The sequence below is a fragment of the Scyliorhinus torazame genome, chromosome 11 (genome assembly GCF_047496885.1).
Source record: "Scyliorhinus torazame isolate Kashiwa2021f chromosome 11, sScyTor2.1, whole genome shotgun sequence".
Taxonomy (NCBI): Eukaryota; Metazoa; Chordata; class Chondrichthyes; order Carcharhiniformes; family Scyliorhinidae; genus Scyliorhinus; species Scyliorhinus torazame.
In genome coordinates this window covers 7,212,524-7,240,089 of record NC_092717.1, presented here as the reverse complement: position 1 = coordinate 7,240,089, position 27,566 = coordinate 7,212,524, and the positions used below count along the sequence as shown (strand labels likewise).

Genomic DNA, 27,566 nt, shown 5'->3' with positions numbered 1-27,566 from the left:
TCCCAGGACTGAGATGATAGACTTACAACCACCACAGCCATCTTCCTTTGTGCCAAGTATGACTCCAACCAACGGGTGGGTTTCCCCTTGATTCCCATTGCCTCCAGTTTTGTTGGGGCTCCTTGATGCTACACTCAATCAAATGCTGCCTTTATGTCAATGGCAGTCGCACCCACCTCACCTCTGGAGTTCAGCTCTTTTTTGTCCATGTTTGAACCAAGGCTGTGATAAGGTCGGCACAGTGGTTAGCACTGCTGCCTCACAGCTCCAGGGTCCCAGATTTAATTACAGCCTCGGGAGACTGTGCGGAGTCTGCACATTCTCCCCGTGTCTGCATGGGTTTCCTCTGGGTGCTCTGGTTTCCTCCCACTGTCCAAAGAAGTGCAGGTTAGGTGGATTGGCCATGCTAAATTGCCTTTAGTGTCCAAAAGGTTAGGTGTTACGGGGAAAGGGTGGAGGAATGGGCTTGGGTAGGGTGCCCTTTCCAAGGGCCGGTGCAGACTCGATGAGCCTAATGGCCTCCTTCAGCATTGTAAATTCTATGATTCAGGAGTGGAGTGACCCTGGCAGAACCCAAACTGAGTGTCCGTGAGCCGGTAATGACTCAGTAAGTGCTGCTTGATAGTTAGTGCTGTTGATGACTCCTTCCATCACATTACTGATGATCGAGAGTACACTGATGAGGCAGTAATTGGCCAGGTTGGATTTGTCCTGTTTCTTGTGTACAGGACATAGCTGGGTAATTTTCCAAATTGCTGGTAGGTGCCGGTGCTGTAGCTGTACTGGAACAGCTTGGCTAGGGGTGCAGCAGGCTGTGGAGCACAAGTCTTCAGTATTGTTGTGGGATATTGTCAGGCCTGTGACCTTTGCAGTACCCAATGTTTTCAGCCGTTTCTTGGTATGAGGAGCTGAAGACTGGCATCTGTGATGCTGGGGACCTCCGGAGGAGGCAGAGTTGGTCATCCACTCACCACTTCTGGCTGAAGATTGTTGCAAATGCTTCAGCTTTATCTTTTGCACAGGTGTGCTGTGCTACCCACCATTGAGGATCGGGGTATTTGTGGTGCCTCCTCTTCCTCCAAGTGAGTTGTTTTAATTGTCCACTATCACGGCTGGCCGTGGCAGGTCTTCAGAGCTTAGATCTGATTCTTTGGTTGTGGGATCGCTTAACTCTATCGCATGCAGCTTTCCTGTTTGACACACTGGTCCTGTATTGTGGCTTTACCAGGTTGACACCTCAACTAGGTATGCCTTTTGCTGCTTCTGGCATGTCCTCCTGAACTCAGGATTAATCTTGTGGCTTGGTGGTAATGATAGACTGGGGGATATGAGGTTACAGATTGTGGTTGAGTACATCTCTGCTGCTGATGGCCCACAGCGTCTTATGGATGCCCAATCTTAAGTTGCTAGATCTGTTCAAAGTATGTCCCATTTAGTATGGTGATGGTGCCACACCCGTACCGGCTGAAGTTGTTCATGAAGGCCCTGCCTTCTCAACCTTGCCCCTCACCTGAGGTGTGGCGATCCTCGGGTTATATCGCCACTAGTTAGCTCTCCCTGTGAAAGGAGAAAGCAGCCTCTGGTCATCTGGGACTATGGAGACTTTTTTTAGTGCCAAACAACATGATGGAGGATATCCTCAATATGAAGACGGGACTTTGTCTCCACAAGGACTGTGCGGTGGTCGCTACTATGATACTGTCAAGGGCAGGTTGGTGAGGATGAGGTCAAGTATGTTTTCCCTCTTGTTGGTTCCCTCACTACCTGCCGCAGACCCAGTCCAGCAGCCATGTCCTTTTGGGCTCGGGCAGCACTGGTGCTACCAAACTACTCTTTGTGATGGACCACAAAGTTCCCCACCCAGAGGGCAGTCTGCGTTCTAGCCACCCTCAGTGCTGTGGGATCATAGTGTGTAATTAACTTGCAAATGGCATATGCTTACGGTTTTCTGCTTTCTGCAATTGCTGCATGCAGCCAACATTACCTGCACTAGTTTGTCAGCTCCAACCACCAGTAAGGGCCCAATTGGTGGTGTGAGAAGACAGCACACACCTCCTATCAAAGGTCTGAGTGCTGCAGCTGAAGCTCAGACTGCTGCCTCCAGAAGAACTTCCAGAGCATTATAGCAGTATGTTAATCTTCTCTTCAACAGGGTACTAGGATTGCCGAGGTGCTGCCCGAGGAGAGTGACCCTGCCTCTATGGAGCAGAGTGACACTGGCTCTGTGGAGCACGGACCTGCTGTCCTCTCGAGATGGCAGCATTCCTAATCCCATTCCTGCCACTCTGACGGTGCCCTTGCTGGTGCCCTTGCTGTTACCTATCAGCCAGACAGTTGCAGGCCAGTCGGAAATGGAGCAGTTTGAAGCCTGGCTTTCTCAGCTGAGATCAACAGAGGTCTCCCTCCGAGGCCACCTGTAGTCTCCTCAGTTATTAATTTAAATTCTACCTGCCGTCATGGTGGGATTTGAACCCATATCCCCAGAGCATTAGCCTGGACCTCCGGACTACTAGTATAGTGGCACTACCCCAAGGCCACCGTTTTCTCTCTCTTCTCCCCCCCCCCCTTCGATTTTGACGCTGACATCATCCACCCCCATCAACACTGTTCACTGCATCAACCCTCTCTACCAGTCACCCCCCTCCCGATGCTTTACTATCCTTAATCTTGCGTTAATACTGCTAAGCATCTTTAAAACATAATCATGTTTTAAAACACTTAAACTGGTTATTGTATTGTACAAATGCCTGGTATTAACTGGTTAAGTGCCTGTGAAAAATAATTTAAGGTGAAAGTGGCGCTTACTTTTCTCTTTAACTCATCTTTACAGTTGGCAATTGTATGATAATCGGTCATAACGTTTTGAAAAGTAATCTGCCGGTGAAACCGGCTCAAGTCGCTTAGCGGCAGGAAGCAGCAGCGGCAAAGGTAGGAAAGGAGTATTAATGCACAAGTGCCTGCTGCATTTAATTTGTGAATGTATTGCTGTCCCTGCTGAATATTATTTTACTGGTGCTCCTCTAGTTTGATTACTGGCTGTGCCAGCTTCCCCCCCAACATTAATTTATTAATGTGTGTCCACTGCCATTGTTGTGCCACGGGTCTCAGGATCCTTAATTGACTGCTCCATTTGGTAATTAATTGGTTGCTGTGTCTGCCACTCAATTGATTTATTGGTGCGTTGCAGTGTCCCGTGGTCTTCTGAATTGATTCTTGCCCAATTTGACCCACTTAATTTGTTAGTGCCTGGAGCTGTTAATGCTGTTCATTCACTGTGTCTGCTTGGCTGTGTGGCAGCGTTTATTGGTGTGTTCTTGTTGTTGGCCAGTGGTGTCGATCATGTGAGCTGCATTGCTTCCTCCGCTTCAGCTTCCCTACTACAATTGCACGGTGACAAAAAGAGAGAGAATCTTATTCTCATTTGAGTTCTCCAGTTTGCTTTATTTTAATCTTGCATGCGCACGCTATTACTGTAGCCTCTTATGTTGTGCACTGTGGGGAATCTGGCATCACGTTCTTTGGGAGAATTGAGATGAAGCTTTATGGTACTTTAAAAGAAAAATGACACGCACAAATCCTGTTATCAATTTAAAATTCTTTCCTTTCTCAGCACTACGAGAACTGGATTTGCCTGTGTGGAGGCCATGTCACTAAATATATTTAAAGAAATAGATAGTTTTCTAGATTCTGAGGGTGTTGAGGGATTTGGGGAGAGCACGGGAGTATGTTGTTGTGACAGAGGCTCAGCCATGATCATATTGAATGGTGGGGCAGGCTCGAAGGGCCAAATGGCTTACTGCTATTTTTTTATTTAAAGCACCCATTTTTTCCAATTAAGGGGCAATTTAGCGCGGCCAATCCACCTAAACTGCACATCTTTAGGTTGTGGGGGTGAGACCCATGCAGACACGGGGAGAATGTGCAAACTCCACACGGACAGTGACCCCGGGCCAGGATCGAACCAGGGTCCTCCGTGATGTGAGGCAGCAGTGCTAACCACCGCGCCACCATGCCGCCCTTTGCTGCTCCTATTTTCAACGTTTCTATGATCTATCACTTGCAAGTTCTAAGGAAGCTCTTTTCAATTTAAGCAGCTCAGCTTGCTTAACAGCTGCTGCGTAACTAATTATTCAGTGGGCTGAAAGCAAAATACTGCGGATATTGGAGATCTGAAAGAAATAAAATGAAATGCTGGAAACATTCTGCAGGTCCAGCAGCGTTTGTGGAGAGAAACCAGAATTAACGTTTGAGTCCAGTATCACTCTGTTGGAAATTACTGAGGTTGTCCTCGTGTATTCAATTTGAAAGAGTTTCATGTCATACCCCTCACTGGAGTAACGCAGAACCGTTTGTTTGAATTACACGGGGCACAGAAACAGCCCATTCGACTGTACCAGTTCATTCTTCATCTTGAACCTCCTTCCATCTCTCCTCACCTAAATCTATCAATGTAATCCTCTTTGCCTCCTGTGCTCATCTAGCTGGCCCTTAAATATAGTCATACTATTTGCTTCTTTCTTTGATGGTGAGTAAATTCCCTGTGGATTCCTTAGTGACTATCTTGTATTGATGGCTTCCAGTTCTGCTCTTCCCCACAAGAGGAAGCATTCTGTCTTATCAAAACCTTTCAGAATTTTAAATGCCTCTTATTAGGTATCCATCAGCTGCCTTAGTGAGACCCAGCCTGTCGATCCTTTCCTGATATGTAAACCCACGCATTTCTAATATCATCCGTGTAAATATTCTTAGCATACTTTCCAGTGCCTCTACATCCTTTTTATAATATAATAATGACCAGAACTACAGGCAGTACTCCAGGTGTGGTCTAACCAAGGTTCAATACAGGTTTGGCATAACTTGCTTATTTTTCAGTTGTCTCTCCCTTACCTGGTTTTCTTTTTAATGACCATGCTGATCTGTGGTGCAGCATTCAATGATTGATGTATTTTACTCTCGGTTCCTTATGTTCCTCCACCCTCTCCCAGACTTGCACCTTCAATTAATACGTGCTGTTCTTCCCACCAAACCGAACTACCTTACCTTTATCTCTGTTAAATTTCATTTGCAAATTCTGCAATTTTATTCATGTCCTTCTGTAATTTGTTGTTGGTTTATTTGCAGAATGCTAATATACTACCCCAGCGTCCCAGCAGTTTCCAACTCAGTACAATTTCAAATAGACCAATTAACAAATTAAATTGAAGTGATAGTCCTTTAGAGATGCACAGTAACAAAAGACAAGGAAAATTATCTAATGTTGTTTTGGGGGATGGTGATGCTCTCTAATCCCTTGTGGTGCCCACCGCTACTGGAAGCCCAGCGGTTTCTGTGTCCTATAACGGTGTATCTAAACTTTATAACTTGCATACCATAAACACTAATACCTACTTCTGTTACTTGTAATGGATGAGGCTGTCCAACCCCACCTGCTACCAGGGCTGTATGCTGCCCAGCTTTGCCCATGAAACAGTCATCACATTTTACAGCACCAAGGAAACCTGCACAGCCCATTCTGCCAGCTTTCATTTCCCCTTGTCCTCTCAAACTGCTGCCATTTCAGTAAAATCTCTCTCATCGTCTCCGTGTTCTTTGGGCTTTGCGCTAAATTAAAGATACCAAAACTGGAGATCATATAAACTTGCAGGCTGACTGTTTCAAAATGGTAGGTTTCCTGTGAAAGATTATATAAATCTTCCAGGACAGCATTAGTATTTTGAATTGAAAATACTCCCATATACCTTTCTTTGTGTTTAATTAATAATTATAACTGGGAACACTGGTTTGGAAATCTTAGCTTTAGCAGCACAAATCATTCTGGAGAGATTTCTATCGAGCTAAGGGTTTGTATGTTTCAGATCTTGACATTTGCTTTTCCAATGCTGCTGAATCCTGGTGGCTTTACACTCATTTCAATGCTGGTTTATTCTGTGCTGTGGTTCCAAGTTCAATGTATAAATGTGCACCAAGACCATGACAGCAGACTGTTAATCTATTCCCCGTTCCTTCCCTGGTGGTGTCAGCCTTGGCCCCCTCTTCCCTTGTGAGTAAGAAAGACTGTGAACTGAGCCCCACTCCGAACAATTGTCTACAGAACCTAGACTGACACTCCAATGCAGTACTGAGGGAGTGTTGCACTGTCAGAGGTGCCATCTTTGATCTTGAGACATTAAACTGAGGCTCTCTCTCTGCCCTTCTTTGGGTGTAGAAGATCCCGTCTCAGGAAGAGCAGGGGCGTCCTCCCCAATGAGCTGGCCAATATTTATCCCTCCTTCACAAAAACAAACCGGATTACCTAGTTATGATTGAATTGCTGTTTGTGGGATCTTGCTGTGCTCAAATTTGTGCTCCGTTTCCCACATTACTTCATAAAGCTCTTTGGAATGTCCTGATGTCATGGACTATACCACATGATGCAAGTCTTTTCTTAACTGAAGCCCACTGTAATACCACCCCAGCAAAAACCATCCTGTTCAGCACAGTTCTTCGTGGCCTACCCCATGCACGTTTGTGTCTTAGATAAGGGAAAGGTGTCTTGATCATTCTGGTTTTTGATCTTACTTTACTTTGCAGCAATATAAAGAAAAAGGAGAATGGAACAAGATGGGAGCTTTCTTTCAGAGCTTACACTGGAATGACGATACTAAAAGCGAACTCCACAGAATTGCCAAGTGCATTGCTATTACTCTTGTGAAAAGCGAGGATCACGGAGCTACGGTGCCCTTCTGCGAATTTGCAAAAGCAGGTGTGGTTCATTTGACAAATATTAGTGCAAAGTTATCGGATGCTCTTGGTTACTGGCTTATAACTACGGAATGCTGACATCACATATAATGCCATTATAATGCAGTTTAGAATTTTTGCATGGTGCTCTCATGCTTATTATGTGTGTGTCTCCAAATTCATTCTCCTCTCTCTCCCCCATTTGTCCCTCTGTGCCTCCTGTATCATTGCCACTGTCTTTTTCTCTCCTTATGTCACTCGATGTGTTACACTCATCATTGTTTCCACCATTTCGCTGTCTGCCCATTTTGTGTCCCTGCATTTCAGTCTCGTGTGTCCTTGTGCCTCGTGCCAGGGAAAGTTATGGGGAACATAGAGTGGAGTCAGGGAGGTGTTAAATTGGGAAAGGAAATGTCTGAAATGATTGGGCTGGGGAACAATAGCGATGAAATGTATTGTGGCTGTTGATGAACTGCAGGGTTTAGGGAATGGCAATGCTTCAGGGCTATAAACTGAATGGTGCTGGTTGGAGAAGCTTGGGGAAACAGAATAAACTACAAAGCGGGTTGATGGTGCAGAAGCAGGATTTGCTTACTGGCTCCCTGTTAACTTTAATAAAAGCCTTTAAATAGCGCTTTTGTTTTTCTTGCAAGGGGGACTGCAATTGGCAGACAATATATCCCATACTTTGGTTCAATTAAGGTCAATTACAGGTCTCCCAGGCCCAGGTAGGAGTGGAAGGCTCATATCCTTGAAGGGTAGTTGGGGATTCATGATGATCTGCTGGATTTCATGGTTGTTTGCTGTGTTGGATCACCACAAATGACCAGATTTATTGAATTCCGTTTCAGAAGTTGCCTTGGTGGAATTTGCACTCGTAACCTCTGGATTGCTAGTCCAGTGCCTGAACTGCAAAGCTACCCATAAACTAACCAAGGTATCAAATAACCGTGTCTTTCTCAATGTCTAGGGAAGCCTTGAAGGGAATCCTACCCTTGCATTTCAAGAGCAGTTTTCCAGTTAAGAATGGAAAGTGATTTTCTGATATATGGTTTGCAATAGGTAGAAGGCGAATGAAAAGTGCCGGTGATGGATAGCTGGTTAATGAGATTGATGAAATGCCCGCCACTAGAAGTGGGAAACCTACAACTGCCCTGTGACAAGCAAATATTTACATTGAAAGTTTCAATTATTGAATGTTGACATAAAATCATTACTACAGATGATGACACCAGGAAGCTGGGTGGGTAGTAGTAAAATGAGTGCAGACTGAATTATTGGAACACAAAATGTAATTCAAACTTTGTCCATCGTGCTTTGTTTTTCAGTTTGGCAAAAGCCACACACAAATGGTCTGGCCAAGAAATTGCTCGTTAGGATTGGAACCTCTGTGATGGTTGCATACTATAAAAGTGAGCAGTGGAGAAAGGTAATTTTGAGGCCTGTCCATTTCTATGGAAAATAGTGAATCCCATTTATTTTCAGAATTTGCCTATCTATTTTCTTTGCATCTTCACTCTCTCTTGTTTTTGTCCTGTCATTTTCAACACCAAAGAACATTCAAAACAAAGTTTATTGACAGTCTTTTTAAAATGAATTTAGATGTACCCAATTCATTTTTTCCAATTAAGGGGCAATTTAGCGTGGCCAATTCACCTACCCTGCACATCTTTGGGTTGTGGGGGCGAAACCCATACAAACACAGGAAGAATGTGCAAACTCCACGCGGACAGTTACCCAGAGCCGGGATCGAAACTGGAACCTCGGTGCCATGAGACAGCAATGCTAACCACTGCTCCACCGTGCTGCCCCGCTTGTTGACATTCTTGTTCACTGCCCTCCGAGAGAACTTTTCTTATTCCCACACTTTGCATTGGTTGATGGTTATTGTCAAATGGCTTTGTGTATTATTTTAATAAAATTGTTTACCCATTGTCTAACTTGCATTATCACTGGAACAGTCACTATTCTAATTGACTTAATTTGCAATGATTACTTGTTGAATAAACAACTTTAGCCATTGTCTTGTTTATTTTTTTTTTAAATCGAGTGAGAAACTGAGGCAAGCAAAGGTTTGACCATCTAATAAAGACTTGTTCTGCGGTCTGGCAAGATGCGTCATCCTATACATGAGCTGTATTCAGCAGTCTGGTAGCAGGGATTTGATTTGATTTATTGTCACATGTACCGAAGTACAGTGAAAAGTATTTTTCTGCGGCCGAGGAATGTACACAGTACGTACATAGTAGACACAAGAATGATCAACAGAGAATATTGACAAATGGTACATCGACAAAACAGCGATTGGTTACAGTGCAGAACAAGGGGCCAAACAAAGCAAATACATGAGCAAGAGCAGCATAGGGCGTCGTGAATAGTGTTCTTACAGGGAACAGATCAGTCCAAGGGGGAGTCGTTGAGTCTTGTAGCTGTGGGGAAGAAGCTGTTCCTATGTCTGGATGTGCGAGTCTTCAGACGTCTGTACCTTCTGCCTGATGGAAGGGTCTGGAAGAAGGTGGGAGGGGTCTCTGATGATGCTGCCTGCCTCCCTGAGGCAGCGGGAGGTGAAAAGAGAATCAATGTGGGGGTGGCAAGCTTGTGTGATGCGTTGGGCTGAGTTCACAACAGTCTACAGTTTCTTGCGATCTTGGACCGAGCAGTTGCCATACCAGGTTGTGATGCAGCCGGATAGGATGCTCACTATTGCACATCTGTAGAAGTTTGTGAGAGTCTATGCAGACATGCCAAATTTCTTTAGCTTCCGTAGGAAGTAAAGACATTGCGCTTTCCTGACTGATATAAACATCTCTGGAATTTAAGAGAAAAGGAAGCTTAAAGCTATGTCAATGAACAAAATATGAGATCTCCATTTGAAATCCAAATTGATGGTGAGGTGAAGTCAGGAATTCCAATAGGTAAAGAAGGACTAAAATTGGATTTGTCAAAGTTGGGATGATTTGATTCACTATTAAGGATGGAAAGAAACTGGATTTTCAATTCCCTGATGAAGGATGTGGAGGAGAGTTAGATGTAATGTTCAGTCTTTGCACAAGAGGATTAATGAATGGATGTTAAGAGTTTGAATATTTATATTTTATATGGCACCGTTTCATGATCTCTGTCCCACGGTATGTGTAGCAACTGTTGTGCTGTAGCAGTCAATTGTGCTGCAAAGGGAGTGTAATATACAACAACCTGTTGTAGTCATAGTTATTTTGTTCTCGTTGCCATTTCACACCTCACCAAAAGCCTTTTTCCTGACTCTGCACTTGTATAAAAGCTGTTCCCCTCCTGACTGGACAATAGTTCATCGATTTAAAATGTTGAGCAGAATTCTCCCTTGGGACTAAATCCCCTGGCAGGCAGCAATGTGGAATGTATTCCACTGATGGGAAAACACGGCAAATCTTCCAGCTAAGATCTTGTTAATTATGCAACCGGGTGTCGTACGCCATATTCCGTGGTGGGGCAGGCCTGATGGAGCATAGTCCGCGATCCTGTTCGGGCATCATCTTGACCAGGCACCCAACATCACTGACCCACTACTGAAGAAAGAAGATGGACCTCCTGAAACTGAAGATGGCTCTCCGGGAACACTCTTGAGGCTGGAAGATGGACTCACTCCAGGACACCAAATCTGGAAGATCCATCTGAAGATGCTCCTCTGACCCACTGCCGTGGTGTTCCAGGGTTGCCTGTGGCCTCTGTCCTGTACTCCAGAGGCAGTCCCGAGCATCGTTCAGGAGGATTGCGATGTCTGAATGCCAAGCTGTTTCAGATGTGTTTTACACTGTTTTCCTGCTGGTGCTGCAGAGAATCGGGTGTGGGTGGCCAGGCCTTCACCAGCATCTTAAGTCACAGAGATGCAAATGAGTTTTATCTGGCCTCCCAACAGAATTCTCGATTCAGAATGGTGGGCACCAGCGCTGTAAATATATGCTGGCTGAAAGTGACTTTTGGGCCTTCCGCTGAACTCACCCCCCCCCCCCGGCGCCATCGAACCTGTTGGCGGGGGCTTGGGAGGATCCGCACTTGATCTGTTTCTCTCTTCACTGGTGTTGCCTGAACTGCTGAGTATTTCCAGCATTTTCTGTTTTTATTTTCAATTTCCAGCATCTGCAGTATTTTGCTTTCTGCTTGTTTAGATTTGGAAGTGTTTTGGATTTCAATTTAAGTGTGTCGAACCATAACTGAATTGTGTGAAAATTTTGTGTATTGAGCAGGCGAGAAAAGTGCTGGACACGTTGCAGGAACCTTCGGTGAATTTCACAGTGTTGAAGGGTCTTGTGAGTGAATTTGCTGTATCAAGATGTCAGATCATTAATGTTGCTGGAGAAATCTTTCTCAAAGTGGGATGTGTGAGCAAAGCACTTTGGCTATTGAGAGGTATTTCATAATTTAATCAAACGCCTAAGACATTTAGTAAAGCTGTTGCTTATCACTGTCAAACTCTGAAACATTTACTTGTAACGATTATTTTCTGTAACACTTGTAATATGAACATGGGAATTTCAAGGAATTTTCAGTTCTGCACAAATCCCAGGAATTGCTGTAATTTTGTGGGGAAAATGAGAATTTCTGTAATCTCCATGGCCATCGGGTGTTGTTTCTGAGAAAATGTGTACTTTAAGCAGTCGGGTAACCTCGACAATCTGGAAAAAAACTAAGAAGAATGTCTAATGTTTCACTGAGTTTTAATATTTCTGTTCTTAATAATAGACCATGGGGAAAATAGCTAGCTCACGATTTAGCTGGTACCAGCTTCGATCACTGAAGCATGACATTTACAACAATCGAAACCACTCGGGTCAGTGTGCTGGAGCAGTCCAAACCAATCCTGTTGCAATTTATTTACCTCTGCTGTGTGTATTTATCTAATTTTCCCATATACACTCCTGCCTTTGAACTCCTCTTTCTGCACAATCATAGGGATAGGAGGAGGCCATTCAGCCCCTCGAGCCTTCTCCATCATTAGTTCATGATGTGGAGATGCCGCCGTTGGACTGGGGTGAGCACAGTAAGAAGTCTTACAACACCAGGTTAAAGCCCAACAGGTTTGTTTCAAACACTAGCTTTCGGAGCACTGCTCCTTCCTCAGGTCGCCTGGTGTTGTAAGACTTCTTCCTGTCCATTAGTTTAGTTAGTGATCTGTACCTTAAACTCCATCTTCCATCCTGGTTCTGTAACCCTCAATCTCCTTGCCCATCAATAATCTGCAACCCCGTTTAGTAAATTGTCAGGTCAACAATGCTTTTGAAGAGAGTTCCCGGCATAACCCTTGAATGATCTAAACCTCCCCCACCCCAAATCCTCTAACCATCACAAACCTCTCGATTAGATCATTTCGTAATCTTCTATACCCCAGTAAAGCCTTAAGCCTTTTAACCCTGTTGAGGACACGGATTTAATATTACTAAAAAGGGCACTCGGAGCGTGTACCTCCTCCACAAACGTTATTAATAATAATATAATCTTTATTGTCACAAGTAGGCTTACATTAACACTGCAATGACGTTATTGTGAAAAGCCCCTAGTCGCCACATTCCGGCGCCTGTTCGGATACACGGAGGGAGAATTCAGAATGTCCAATTCACCTAACAGCACGTCTTTCGGGGCTTGTGGGAGGAAACCGGAGCACCCGGAGGAAACCCACGCAGACACGGGGAGAACATGCAGACCCGCACAGACAGTGGCCCAATCCGGGAATCGAACCTGGGACCCTGGCGCTGTGAAGCAACAGTGCTAACCACTGTGCTACCGTGCCGTCCCAATTATGCAGCTGTTCCATGAGGCTTTTCCCTACCTGGTTGATGCTCTAGCTACAAAGCTGGTAAAAATTAAGAGCTTCCATTTTACCAAGGACATGCAGGCCAATCCATATCCAACAACCTACTTGGAAAACTCTGCTCCCATTTTGACAGCTGTGATAATTCCCATTTCAACAAAATTTCATTAAAAGCTGTTTGTTAACGTTTGAGATACATTATTTACAGATACGCAGGCAAAAACATTACCTGTGTTCACCTTCACTGGTGGAAGTAATAATTGACAAAAGTACCAGAAGGAGAGTAAATGAGTATTTTTATACAGAAAGTTATGATGATCTTGAGGGTGGCAGAAACAGATTTGACAGTGACTTTCAGAAGAGGTGTGAATGGCAGGAACCCGAGGGCTGCCATCTGACAGGAAGTCCAGGAAATAAGAGAGAAATGAGAACCGTGACCTACTTAGTTGGGGAAAAAAAAAACCCGGACTGCCTGTCCGCTTTGCTTAACACTTGGAAAAAGTCATCTGGTTTAATGGGAACTTGTAGAAAGTATAAAATTCCGCTGCTTTTTCTCTACTAAATTTAATAAACTGATGTGCTTTTTGGTTTTGTTGTTAATTTACATAATTCATGCCAGAATCAAAAGTGTAGACATTTTCACATTTATACAAGACATGGGTCATACTTATGATGACCCATGTTGCACATGTGGGAACCGATCTCGCTGTGTGGCTCCAGGTAAGTGGTGAGGATGAGGGTTCTGCCTTGTCTCGTGTCTTTGGCTAAGGCGTTTTGCACCCGCATGTGTACCACCATGAGAACCCTCGCAGATCACTGATGGACTTCAAGAGCCACTGCTGCAACTTTTAATGGGTCTTTGTAAAAATGAAATCAGCTATCGCGACTTTGCTTCTGCTGAAATGATCCAGACACAACCTCCTCTTTTTTGTTTCACTCTGAATTATTTTTAACTCTCAGAATCTGGCTGGATAATCAGTAGCCCAGAATGGCCCTGTGACAAACTAGATGTTCTCAATCGACACAATTTTCTGTTCAGCCTCGCTGATGCAGCTCTGAAGAGTAGCATGTATTGTGAAACACTGGAAGTTCTGCAGCATTTGCCTAGATTCCAGAGCATAAATGGTAAGTGCTGTAGAAGCAACCTGGCATTGCACTGATTTTGGGAACAGTACAGTACAATAATAATATCTATAGTTAGTTTGTCTCTGAATTTTGTATTGGTGTAGAAAAAGGTGATCTTTCTGGAAGAATATATTTTATTCGCACTTGTTTCATTCGGCATTGAACATATTTAATTCACAAATGGCTAGAGTTTCCGACTCTAATTGGATATATTTTCCTGGAGGTTTTGTCACACCATCTCCAACCTCTAACCTCGCCTGTCCAGTCAAACATCCTTTTTCATCCCCATCTGCAATGTTCTTATAATGAACGTGCAGAAGTGTTTAAGAAATATATTGAAAACAAAAGTGGACAAACGCTTTTGTTAGTCAATGTATCCGATTCTGGTCAGGCCAGGCCATAGCCCTGTTTAAGAGCAGTATCTGCCAAGTTACAGCCTGGCTAGTCAAGACACCCAAGGAAAAGGCAGAGATATAACACGTCAGAGAAAGGCCATGGTCTGTGGATATTATATTTAACAGTCCCTGCAGCTGGATCAAATCCAGCACTGTGAGTCAGACTGCAGCGGTTCAAGAAGATGGCCCACCCACCGTCTTGGTTGATGATTCCTAATCTTACCAGGATCAAATAATTAATAAACAGGGTTCACAGTCATGATTGGAGTGTCACCTGTTGTGAAATTTGTGGATGTCCAGTGCCGATGAGATGAAGCTCAGTTGTTATGTTCCCCCTTGGGTGTGAAGTCTGCCTGTAATATTTTTCATTAAGAATAACTTACCATGGACGGGTAGCACTAGTCAAATACAGCCCTTTTAAAAAAATGTGTTCATGGGAAGTGGGTGTTGCAGGCTGTGCCAGCATTTATTGTCCATCCCTAATTGCCCCTTGAGGGGAAAGTGAGTCAACCACATTGCTGTGGGTTTGGAGTAACATGTAGGCCAGACAAGGTAAGGACGGCAGATTTCCTTCCCTAACAGACATTAGTGAACCAGATGGGTTTTTATGACAATCGACAATGGTTTCATGGTTCTCATTAATTCAAATTTCACCAGCTTCCATGGTGGGATTCGAACCTGGGTCCCCAGAGCAATACTCTGGGTCTCTGGTTTACTAGTCCAGAGACAATACACTACGCCACCGCCTCCCTCATTGTGAGGAAACAGGTTGCACAAGCGTGGGGAGAAACACTGGGTGTAGAAACTGAATACCAAGTGAGATAGCAATCATGGGATCATTCCTTGCAGTCACCAAAGAACTTATCAGGAAGCCTCCTGGCTGACTGGTATCAGTTCTATTTCACTAGATGGAATCACTGGCACCTGGGAGGAGGGATACATCAAAATTGGAATGTTGCATAACAAAAGATCACCCAATACTCCACTGGAATGCTTCCTTGCAACCAAATAAAAGTAATCTTGAACTTGATGGGTCAGAGATGAAGATTGGCTGGAAGTCCAGGGATTGGATGTGCTGCTGGTAATTCTCCACACTATTGTTTGGTGTATTTTCTTTTCAAGCGTGCTGTAGTTGAATTATTTTGAGAAAAGAAAACCATTAACTTACTAAGAAGTGTAAAGTTAAACATTTTATTTTCAGTTCTCCTGTAGCAGAAGTTAATTGATTTATTTTTGGTGTTCGCAGGCACCATGGATCTCTCCCCGTATGTCACGATTTTCAACAATCTGCTGCTCGAGTGCATCCAGAATAATTGTCTTGGGGTATCGACTGACACAGTGGAGTTTATGAGGTCGGCCAGCATTCCTGTAAACTCTTTGGCTGTAAGAAACTTAATTACAGCTTTGGGCAGGTCTTGTTTGTGGTCGAAAGCAAGGAAACAGTACAAGAGTAAGTTCTGCCTTTCCACTTGTGCAAACTTCCATATCTGTGTCAGAAAGTAGATCGAAATTTGCTCGTTGGCCAGGACCATTCAGTTTTGATTGTCCGTAATGGTTTTTTAAAAAATGTTTTCATTGGATTTTCATATTTTTATATTCAACAATTTGTTTTGTTTTTTAAAAAATATATTTATTCAAGTTTTTCAACAAATTTTCAACCCCCCCCCCCCCCAAACAAATCGAAAGCAACAAGAACACAAGTAGAAATTATACATTGGATTTCCCCCATATAACAGTAAAAAGCACAAATAGGGGGAAAAAAAACCACCTTAACCCAAGAGAAACCCCCCCCGCCCCTGGGCTGCTGCTGACCTCCTCCTAACGCTCCGCGAGATAGTCTAGGAACGGTTGCCACCGCCTGAGGAACCCCTGCACAGACCCTCGCAAGGCAAACGTTATCCTCCAGCTTGATGAACCCTGCCATGTCATTGATCCAAGCTTCCACACTAGGGGGCTTCGCATCTTTCCACAGTAACAAAATCCTCCGCCGGGCTACCAGGGACGCAAAGGCCAGAATACCGGCCTCTTTCGTCTCCTGCACTCCCGGCTCGTCCGATACCCCAAATAATGCTAATCCCCAGCTCGGCTTGACCCGGGCATTCACCACCTTGGACATAGTCCTCGCAAAACCCCTCCAAATCCCATCCAGTGCCGGGCACGACCAGAACATATGGATGTGATTTGCCGGGCTGCCCGAGCACCTCCCACATCTGTCCTCCACCCCAAAGAACCTACTCAACCTCGCCCCTGTCATATGCGCTCTGTGAGTAACCTTGAACCGTATTAGGCTGAGCCTGGCGCAAGAGGAGGAAGAATTAACCCTACTCAGGGCATTAGCCCACAGACCCTCCTCTATCTCCTCCCCAAGCTCCTCCTCCCACTTGCCCTTTAACTCCTCCACTGAGGCCTCCTTCACTTCCCGCAGCTCCTGATAAATCGCTGAAACCTTGCCTTCTCCAACCCACACACCCGAAATCACCCTGTCCTGAATCCCACGTGCCGGAAGCAGCGGGAATTCCCTCACCTGCCGCCTCACAAACACCCTCACTTGCGTGTACCTAAAAGTGTTTCCTGGGGGTAGCCCAAACTTCTTCTCCAACGCCCCTAGGCTCGCAAACGTCCCATCGATAAACAGGTCCCCCATTCTTCTAATCACTGCCCGATACCAGCTCCGCAACCCCCCATCAATCCTTCCCGGGACGCACCGATGGTTCTCCCGAATCGGGGACCACACTAAGGCCCCCACCTCGCCCCTGTGTCGCCTCCACTGCCCCCAGATCTTCAGCGTCGCCGCCACCACCGGACTCGTGGTGTACCTTGTCGGCGAGAGCGGCAGCGGTGCCGTCACCAGCGTCCTCCGGCTTGTGCCCACACAGGACGCCATCTCTAACCTCTTCCACGCCGCCCCCTCTCCCTCCATTACCCACTTACGGATCATCGCCACATTGGCTGTCCAATAATAGCCACACAGATTCGGCAGTGCCAACCCCCCCCTATCGCTGCTACGCTCCAGAAACACCCTCTTCACCCTCGGGGTCTTATTCGCCCACACGAATCCCATGATGCTCCTGCTTACCCGTTTGAAAAAGGCCTTGGGGGATCAAAATGGGAAGGCACTGGAACACACAGAGAAACCTCGGAAGGACTGTCATTTTTACCGACTGCACCCTACCCGCCAGTGAGAGTGGCAGCATATCCCATCTTTTAAAATCCTCCTCCATCTGCTCCACCAACCGTGTCAAATTAAGCTTGTGCAGGGCCTCCCAACTCCTAGCTACTTGGATCCCCAGGTACCGAAAGCTCCTTTCCACCCTCTTCAACGGTAACTCGTCTATCCCCCTTACCTGGTCCCCTGAGTGCACCACAAAGAGCTCACTCTTCCCTACGTTGAGTTTATACCCCGAAAAGTCCCCAATCTCCCTAAGGATCCGCATGACCTCCGCCATCCCCTCCACTGGATCCGCAACATACAACAATAGGCCATGCATACAACGGCACCCGGTGTTCCTCTTCACCCCCCCCCCCCCCCCCCCCCCCCCGGAACCAATCCCATCCATTTCCTGGACTCCCTCAGTGCCATGGCCAGCAGCTCAATTGCCAGTGCAAACAACAAGGGGGATACCCCTGTCTCGTCCCGCGGTACAGCCGAAAGTACTCCGACCTCCGCCGGTTCATAGCCACACTCGCCACCGGTGCTCTATATAGCAGTCTGACCCAACTGATGAACCCCTCCCCTAACCCAAACCTCCGCAATACTTCCCAAAGATACTCCCACTCCACCCGATCAAAGGCCTTCTCCGCGTCCATAGCTGCCACTACCTCCACTTCCCCCTCTACCGAGGGCATCATAATCACATTGAGGAGCCTCCGCACATTTGTATTTAGCTGCCTACCCTTCACGAATCCCGTCTGGTCCTCATGAATCACCCCCAGGACACAGTCCTCCATTCTCGTAGCCAGCACCTTCGCCAGCAACTTAGCGTCAATATTGAGGAGTGAGATCGGTCTATACGACCCACGTTGCAATGGATCCTTGTCCCGCTTCAAGATCAAAGAAATCAGCACCCTGGACATTGTTGGGGGCATGGTCCCCTCCTCCCTCGCCTTATTAAAAGTCCTCACTAGCAACGGGTCCAGCAGGTCCACGTATTTCCTATAACATTCAACCGGGAACCAATCCGGCCCCGGGGCCTTCCCCGCCTGCATGTTCCCCAATCCTTTAACCAGCTCCTCCAGCCCAATCGGCGCACCCAAACCTGTCACCTGGTCCTCCTCCACCCTCGGGAACCTCAGCTGATCTAGGAATCGTCGCATCCCCATCTCCCCTGCTGGGGGCTCAGACCTGTACAGATCCCCATAGAAGTCCTTAAATACCTGGTTTATTCTCACCGCACTCTGCACCGTATTCCCCCCTCTATCCCTAACTCCACCAATCTCCCTCGCTGCCTCCCTCTTATGAAGCTGATGTGCCAGCATCCGACTCGCCTTCTCCCATACTCATAAACCGCCCCCTTGCGCTTTCCTCCGTTGTGCCTCTGCTTTCCCCGTAGTCATCGGGTCGAATTCCGTCTAGAGGTTCCGTCGCTCCCTAAGTAGCTCCTCCTCGGGGGCATAACTCCTGCCCACCCTTAAAATCTCCCTCACCAACCTCTCCCTCACCAACCTCTCCCTCTCCCTCCTCTCTCTCTTCTCCCTGTGGGCCCTAATGGAGATTAGCTCTCCCCTGACCACCGCCTTCAACGCCTCCCAGACTACCCCCACCTGCACCTCCCCATTGTCGTTGACCTCCAAGTATCTTTCAATACACCCCCGCCCGCACACCCCCTCATCCGCCAACAGTCCCACATCAAGGCGCCACAGCGGGCGCTGGTCCCTCTCCTCCCCCAACTCCGGCTCCATCCAATGCGGGGCGTGGTCCGAGATGGCTATGGCCGAGTATTTCGTTCCCTCCACTTTCAGGTTTAGCGCCCTACTCGAAATGAAAAAATTTATCCGGGAGTAGGCTCTATGGACGTGGGAAAAGAAGGAAAATTCCCTGGCCTGTGGCCTGGCAAACCTCCATGGATCCACTCCCCCCATCTGATCCATAAACCCCTGAGCACCTTGGCCCCAACTGGCCTCTTACCCGTCCTGGACCTAGAACGGTCCAGTGCTGGGTCCAGCACCGTGTTAAAGTCCCCCCCCCCCATTATCAAGCTTCCTACCTCCAGATCCGGAATCCGACCCAACATGCGTTTCATAAATCCGGCATCATCCCAATTCGGGGCATATACGTTCACCAGTACCACCCGCACCCCGTGCAACCTACCGCTCACCATCACATATCGACCTCCATTATCCACTAAAATATTCAGAGCCTCGAACGACACCCGTTTCCCCACCAGTATTGCAACCCCTCTGTTTTTCGCATCCAGCCCTGAATGAAAGACCTGCCCTACCCATCCCTTTCTCAGCCTAACCTGATCTGCCACCTTCAGATGTGTCTCTGGAGCATAACCACGTCTGCCTTCAGTCCCTTTAAGAGCGAACACCTGGGCCCTCTTGACCGGCCCGTTCAGGCCCCTCACATTCCAAGTTCTCAGCCGGATCAGGTGGCTACTCGCCCCCCCCCCCCCCCCCCCCCACCCTCCCACCGACTAGCCATCTCCTTTTCTAGGCCAGCCACGTGCCCACACCTCCCGCACCCACCAGTCCCCCAGGCGGCGGACCCCCACCCCGACCACCTCTCCTACTTCCAGCTCCCCTTTGGCCAATGCAGCAGCAACCCAGTTCCTCCCCCCCCCCCCCCCGCTAGATCCTCATCTAGCCATTTTGCTCCCCCCATGACACTCCCGTAATTCAGCTGACTCCTGCTGATCCCAGCCTCCCGCCATTCCATCGACCCCTCCCAGTGTGAGAATCCCCCCATTCCTTGGCAGTCAATGTGCGCTCCTCTCCAGCACCGCCCTTCTCCCCCCTGACCCCGCCCCCATCCTTCCCTAACACGGGAAAAAGCCCACGCTCTCCTGAGCCGGCCCCGCCCCCTCTGGCGCAGCTCCTTTTTGCGGCCTTACCCCAACTCCCCATCCCCGGGCCTCCACCCTCCCTCTTCCTCTGCGGGGCCCTGCCCCTCCAACACCAACGCCCACACTCTCCCACAGCCCCCACATCAAATCCATTCACCCATGCCCACCCAGCACTGAAACAAAAAGAACATTCCCCAAACGCAGTAAACACAGTAAACATCCCCCCCATGACTAACCCTCAGTTTGAGTCCAACTTTTCAGCCTGGATAAAGCTCCATGCCTCATCAGACGTTTCAAAATAGTGGTGCCGATCTTGGAACGTGACCCGATCTTGGAACGTGACCCGATCTATGGAACGATCTAGGAACATGGCTGCAGCATCCCGAACTTCACCCCCTTCCGATGGAGAACCGCCTTAGCCCGGTTAAAACCAGCTCTCTTCTTTGCCACCTCCGCACTCCAGTCCTGGTAAATACGGATCTCCGTGTTCTCCCACCTGCTGCTCCGCTCTTTTTTGGCCCATCTCAGGACACACTCCCTGACCATAAAGCGGTGGAACCTCACCACTACAGCCCTTGGCGGCACGTTGGCTTTGGGTCTCCTTGCCAAGACCCGATGAGCCCCATCCAGCTCCAGGGACCTCGGGAAAGCTCCCGCGCCCATCAGCGAATTGAGCATTGTGCTCCTATATGCCCCGGCATTGGGTCCCTCCACTCCTTCAGGGAGACCCAGAATCCGAAGATTCTTCCTCCTCAACCTATTCTCCAGGTCCTCAAATTTTTCCTGCCACCTCTTGTGCAGCGTCTCGTGCGCCTCCACCTTCACCGCCAGGCCCAAGATCTCGTCCTCGTTCTCCAAGGCTTTTTGCCTCACCTCCCGGATCGCCGCCCCTTGGGCTTTCTGGGTCTCCACAAGCTTCTCAATCGCCGCCTTCATTGGCGCCAGCATTTCTGTCTTCAGCTCCGCAAAGCAGCGTTTAATCTATCCGGGAGTAGGCTCTATGGACGCTCTAATGTGACCACTGTGCCCACGCTGCTTGGTCTCCATCCGCCGCCATCATTCTTTTCCTCCCTCGCACTTTCCGCTGCACCAGGATCACTTTTTTTAACCGCTCCACTCCTGGTCCAATCCATATAATGTCAGGGGAACCTTGCTGTCACCATCCCACACTGGGAGCTGTCGAACAATTGCCGTTGGGGCCCCTCTGAAGAGCCCAAAAGTCCGTTCCCGGCGGGAGCTGCCGAACGTGCGACCTACCTAGGCATAGCCTCAACCGGAAGTCCGTATTCAACAATTTGTAAGTTACAAAACCGCGGCAAAAGAAAAATGGAAACCAACACATATATTTACAAGCAAGTGGCGTCCCTCTCATTGTGGCCATGCCGTACCCCCCCCGCCGCACACAAACGTTACAAACACCACTATGGCCCGAGCACGTATTTACAATTGTCTATTTAGTTTTGTTAGGGCTTCAGCTTGATTGCTCATAATGTTAGAATGAAATATTTACTCCACCTTGTATTTCTCATTTCCCTGTGAAATGATTACCCAGTTGTATTTTCTTTTTATTCTTCCATGGGATGTGGCTGACTCTTGACTGAAATGACCGAGCAAGTCACGCAGTTCAAGGGGCAATTGGGGATGGGCAATAAATGCTTGGCCCAGCCTGCGATGCCCACATCCCATGAATGAACAGAAAATAAAAGTCTACTCCTTCCTTTACTGTGTGAATCCTTTCTGACCGGGATATACTTCAGGATAGTGAGTATGAATGGTTTAGGTTATGGAGTATGAACTGTAAGTACAAAGGAAGGCATCACTGGACATCTCCATGCTTTACAGAGAATTTGGTGCACAGCAAGCTTGTGATGTTGGTTGTGGGATAAAATTTGGCCCCCGGTCAAGAGTGGGAAAAAATAAATACTCGAATTCTGATTTCTTTTTGCAGAAGCCTTGTCCAGTGGGTGTTATCCGGCAGTTGAGGAAAACCTGTACCGCAAATTGCTCCCAGTCCCGTCCTTCCTGTCGGAAGTGGAAATGTTGTTGGCGACTGAAATGTTCCTGGTTACGAATGCAAGCAACATTCAGAGTCCCAGTGTCTCCAAGCAGTCGCTGCAGATTGTACTCAGAAGGTTCAAGTCCACTCCGTTTCAATCATGTTTCCGCGATTCACTAATCTGCTGGGGTTTTTTTTCTGATACCCTTTTAATTTTTTTAAAGGTATGACGATGACAGGAGTCAGCCAGCCAATGACGATTACCCGGCAGCGGTGGACAGATTGCTGGCAGCTGCCCGAAAATCAGAACCCAAGCTTCAGATAAAACACACGACGGTCAACATCGCGAAAGAAGAGGTTTTCAGTTTGGAATATTCCTCTGCCCTAAAGTGGCTTGAACAGAACATGAAATGGGCAGGCAAGGTTTGGCTGTTTGACTGATTGCGGCAGAGGGATCGCTCTGGCCTGAATATTAAAAAAATATTTTTTTGAGTTAATGTTCAATTGCTAATCACTGTACAATAAAACTATTTGATGAAAGCTTGGGTTTTTTCCCCCTGGTAAAATCCAAGGGACTGACTTCCCAAAGAAATGATTTGAGATGGTGGAGGCTCGGGGGACACACTTTGCACCTGTCCTATCTTGGTGAGGTAAACAAAACAACAGGTATAAGTCCAGGAGTTTCTATTAAACTCTTTATTTAAAAAAAAAAACTGATTCTGAAACTGGAAACAAGAATTTCAGTTGAGCAGATTTATTTTGAAATGACCTGGATTAAAATAGATTGCAGTATTTGAATGTACACATTGCCGTGTGGTGATGCAGATAACTTGCACTCTCCTCTTCCGGCTGCATTCATCTTATCACTTCTCGCTCCCGTGTCTCCCTACACTGTGCCCTTTACCATTCCTTCCAGCATCTTTCTGTACCATAAGTATTTTGACTTCCACCTGCACACCACTGATAATCTTGTGTAGTAAAGTCCTATGTGCTTATAATATCCACGTGTGTGTACATCTGTCAGTCCATTTCACCCTGAGCATTCTTTGGGAAACAAGAACTGATCTTTTTTCTGCTGTCTTTATGGCCCAACATTTTGCACCATCAGCGGCAAAGGGGAAATGCTGATACTTTCAAAAAATATTTATCTATTCTCGGGATGTGAGCCTCCCTGTTCAGACCAGCATTTATTGCCCATCCCCAAATGCTTTAAGAAGCTTAAAATTAGTTGTTTTGTGATTTGTCACTCCAAATGTTAGTTCCTGCAATCATTGGTCAGACCAATTCCATGCTGTTATTCAATTGATTTGTTCAAATCATTTCCCAGGTAGGTAAAATCCTCCTGGTCAGTTATTTTTTCATTATTCTGTTCATTTTATCAGCCCTGTACTTAACACCGTTTCTAAGAGGGGAGCAGGAGGTTAGCAGCTGGACACTTGCGTTAAAGACTGACTAAATGAAAGTCTCAATGCAATTCTCCACTGGCGACTGACCCATTTTGAATTTAGTGAGTCTCTAAATTGGAAATTATTAAGGACTGGTGAGAGTGGGGCTGACACAGGCAAGGGGTGCAAAAGACAAATAACCCACAGATGTGAAATGAAACTGAAAATGCTGGCAACATTCAATAACAACTTGCAATTATAGATGTCTTTAATCTATTAAAACATCCCAAGGAGTTTTGACACTTTGCCACAGAATGAGATGCTAGAGCGGATGAACAACTATTTGGTCAATGATGTTGGTTTATAATAATCTTTAACAGGTAGGCTTACATTAACATTGCAATGAATGTGGGCAGCATGGTAGCATTGTGGATAGCACAATTGCTTCACAGCTCCAGGGTCCCAGGTTCGATTCCGGCTTGGGTCACTGTCTGTGCGGAGTCTGCACATCCTCCCCGTGTGTGCGTGGGTTTCCTCCGGGTGCTCCGGTTTCCTCCCACAGTCCAAAGTTGTGCAGGTTAGGTGGATTGGCCTTGATAAATTGACCTTAGTGTCCAAAATTGTCCTTAGTGTTGGGTGGGGTTACCAGGTTACGGGGATAGGGTGGAGGTGTTGACCTTGGGTAGGGTGCTCTTTCCAAGAGCCGGTGCAGACTCGATGGGCCGAATGGTCACCTTCTGCACTGTAAATTCTATGAATGAAGTTACTGTGAAAATCCCCTAGTTGCCACACTCTGTTCGAGTCCATGGAGGTAGAATTCAGAACGTCCAATTCACCTAACAGCACTGTGAAAATGTGCCTAAAGAGCAGCTTAAAGGAGAGTGGCAAAGGGATTTGGGTAGGGATCCCAGAATTTAGAACCTTGGCAATTGAAGACAAAGTTGTAAATAGTTGGGGGGATTAAAATCGGGAGGGTACAGAGGGTGGTAGGGCTGGAATCAATGGTGGGATTTGAGAAGGCAGATGTGATGGAGAGATTTAAAAGCAAGGATGAGAATTTTGAAGCTGAGGTATTGCTGAACTGGGGCCAGTGTAGGTCAGTGAGCACAGAGGCGATGGGCAAAGGGACTAAGGTTTGAAAGCAAGAGTTTTGGGTGGGCTCAGGTTTATGGAAGATGGGAGGGCGGACAGGACAGATATGTGGCTGGAAGTTCACACTGTCGTTGATTGAACAGGTTTCGTGAAAACATGGCTGGGGCACGGCTGAACTAGGAACTGTGACCCCCAGGAAACAACAGAAGCCTTAGCCGAGCTGGTTTAGGATGGTTTTGTTCACTCCAGTGACTAATGTTAGAGGATATCAGGTGGATAGGAGCTGGTTTTGCACAGTGGGCTAAACAGCTGGCTTGTAATGCAGAACAAGGCAGCAGCGTGGGTTCAATTCCTGTACCAGCCTCCCCGAACAGGCGCCGGAATGTGGTGACTAGGGGATTTTCACTAACTTCATTGAAGCCTACTCGTGACAATAAGTGATTATTAATTTCTGATACACCCTATCAGCACTCGAATAGCAATAGCCTTTTGCTTGGATACTTGGAAAGACAGAACAAACCTACGTTTACACACCTGAGGAATATCTGAGAGAACTTCTCAACCAATGAAATACTTTTTGAAGTGTAGTTACTGCTGTAAAGTAGGAAATGCAGCAGCCAATTTATACACAGCAAGCTCCCAAAGCAATAAATAATCAGAGGACAGATATTGGTTGAGGGATAATTGTTGGCCAGAACCCTCCTGCTGTACTTCACATTGGTCTGGGATATTTTACATCCACTTGAGAGGATCCAGGTGCCCAAATAAATGGGAATCAGGGAAAACCTGTGCACAGGTTGGAGTCCTGCCTGGCACAAAGGAAGATGGTTGTAGTTGTTGGAGGTCAATAACATCAGCCCCGGGACATCATGCAGGAGTTCCTTAGGGTAGTGGCCTAGGACCCAACCATCATCAGTTGCTTCATCAATGGCCTTTATCCATCGTAAGGTCAGAAGTGGAGATGCTCACTCATGACTACACAATGTTCAGCACATTCGCAATCCCTCAGATACTGAAGCGGACTGTCCAACATCTCGCCAACATCCAGGCTCGAGCTAAATAGCAAATAACATTTTTGCCACACAACTGTTTGAAAAACCAGCTGTCCCTACCAGCAAAATAGCTTAATAGTAACTTGTGCCTGGCAATGACCATCTCCGACGAGAGAACCTAACTATCTCCCCGTGATATTGCCATCACTGAATCCTTGAGTATCAATATCCTGGGGGTTACCATTGACCAGAAACTGAACTGGACAAGCCACATAAATACTGTGGCTAAAAGAGCAGGTCAGACGCCGAGGATTCTGCAGTGAGTAAATCACCTCCTGACTTCCCAAAGCTTGTCCAACATCTACAAGGCAGAAGTCAGGAGTGTAATTCTCTCCACTTGCCTGGTTGACTGCAGCTCCAAAAACACAAGAGACTCAACTATCCAGGATAAAGCAGCCCCGCTTGATTGGCACCGCATCCATCACCTTTAATATTCATTCCCTCCACCACCGACACACAGTAACAGCCGTGTGTATCATCTACAAGATGCACTGTAGCAACTCATCACGGCTCCTTCGACACCTTCCAAACGCACAACCTCTACCATCTAGGACGAGCTTAGCAGATGCATGGGAACACCACCACCTGCAAGTTCACATCTAAACCACTCACCACCCTGACTTGGAAATATATTGCGGTTCCTTCACTGTCACTAGGTCAAAATCCTGGAACTCCCTCACAGCACCATGAATGTACCTACATACACATTGACTGCAGCCATTCAAGAAGGCGGCTCATCACCACCTTCTCAAGGGCAATTAGGGATGGGCAACAAATGCTGGACTAACCAGCGATGCCTGCGTGATGTCCCGGGGCTTCCCATGAACGAATAAAGATATTTTAAAACTGGTCAGTCTAGACTATGTGCTTGAGCTTCTGGAATGGGGTTTGAACACACGAACTGCTGACTCAAAGTGAAAAGCGTGACCCACTGAGCCAGTACTGACAAGGTGACATGAAGGATACCTCAAACCCATACTGATATTGGCCAGCAATACAGGACACTCTAGGCCCATAGCAAGAAAATTCCTTCAGGAGTGGGAGAATAATAATAATCTTTATTATTGACACAAGTAGGCTTACATTAACACTGCAATGAAGTTACTGTGAAAAGCCCCTAGTCACCACACTCCGGTGCCTGTACAGGTACACAGAGGGAGAATTCAGAATGTCCAATTGACCTAACAGCATGTCTTTCGGGACTTGTGGGAGTAAACCTGAGCGCTTGGAGGAAATCCACGCAGACACGGGGAGAATGTGCAGACTCCGCACAGTGACCCGAGCCGGGAATGGAACCCGGGTCCCTGTCGCTGTGAAGCAACAGTGCTAACCACTGTGCTACCCTGCCACCCATAAAACTGGCACAAAACAGGGCATGCCTGAAACATTATCCTTTCAGGGGTAATGATGGCGGTGGTAATGTCACTGGTCTAGTAATCCAGAGACCCAGACCATCACTCCACGGAAACCGGAGGTATTTAAATCCAATTAATAAATGAATATAAATCTAGTCTCAGTAATGACGATCATGAAACTATCATTGATTGCTGTAAAAACCCATCTGGTTCACTAATGTCCTTTAGGGGAGGAAATCTGCGTCCTTACGCGGTCTGGCCTACATGTGACACCAGACCCTGCTGACTCTGAGATGGCCTAGAAAGACACCCCAGTTTAAGGTGAGTTAGGGATGGGTTACAAATGTTGGCCCAGCCAGAGATACCAACATCCAGAACAAAGAAAAATAAATTGGTCAACCCACTTTAGCACATGACATTTCTAAAGCATCTTCCACGGGCCAACAAAGTACTGTATGGATGTGTAGAAACTGTTGTGATCTGACAAACAGCTGTGTGATAATGACCAGATAATTGGTTTTTAATATTAACATTGGGAAGAATGCTGTTCCCACATTGGACCTGGGATCTTTGGAGGTCCATCTGAGAGGGCAGATGGGGCATTGGTTCAAAGGCACATTTGTCAGGGACATATTCAGACACAATCCATGCACATA

General features: G+C 46.8%; 1 protein-coding gene across 5 annotated transcripts in view; it reads left to right on the top strand.

Annotated features, from left to right (window-relative positions):
* Positions 1-22,566, top strand: part of LOC140385081 (protein TOPAZ1-like) — a 78,131-nt gene extending 55,565 nt beyond the window's left edge. For 3 of the 5 annotated variants that reach the window (XM_072466887.1, XM_072466886.1, XM_072466888.1), the window contains exons 15-21: positions 6,571-6,742; positions 8,049-8,149; positions 10,944-11,106; positions 13,466-13,630; positions 15,272-15,475; positions 21,979-22,162; positions 22,251-22,566. In XM_072466887.1, the coding sequence (XP_072322988.1) occupies positions 6,571-6,742; positions 8,049-8,149; positions 10,944-11,106; positions 13,466-13,630; positions 15,272-15,475; positions 21,979-22,162; positions 22,251-22,467 (1,206 nt within the window). In that variant the 3' untranslated portion in view covers positions 22,468-22,566. Of the gene's footprint in view, positions 1-6,570; positions 6,743-7,571; positions 7,990-8,048; positions 8,150-8,351; positions 8,743-10,943; positions 11,107-13,465; positions 13,631-15,271; positions 15,476-21,978; positions 22,163-22,250 lie in introns of those variants that run through there. The other 2 variants (XM_072466889.1, XM_072466890.1) reach the window with 2 other exon arrangements.
* Positions 22,567-27,566: the final 5,000 nt, after the last annotated feature.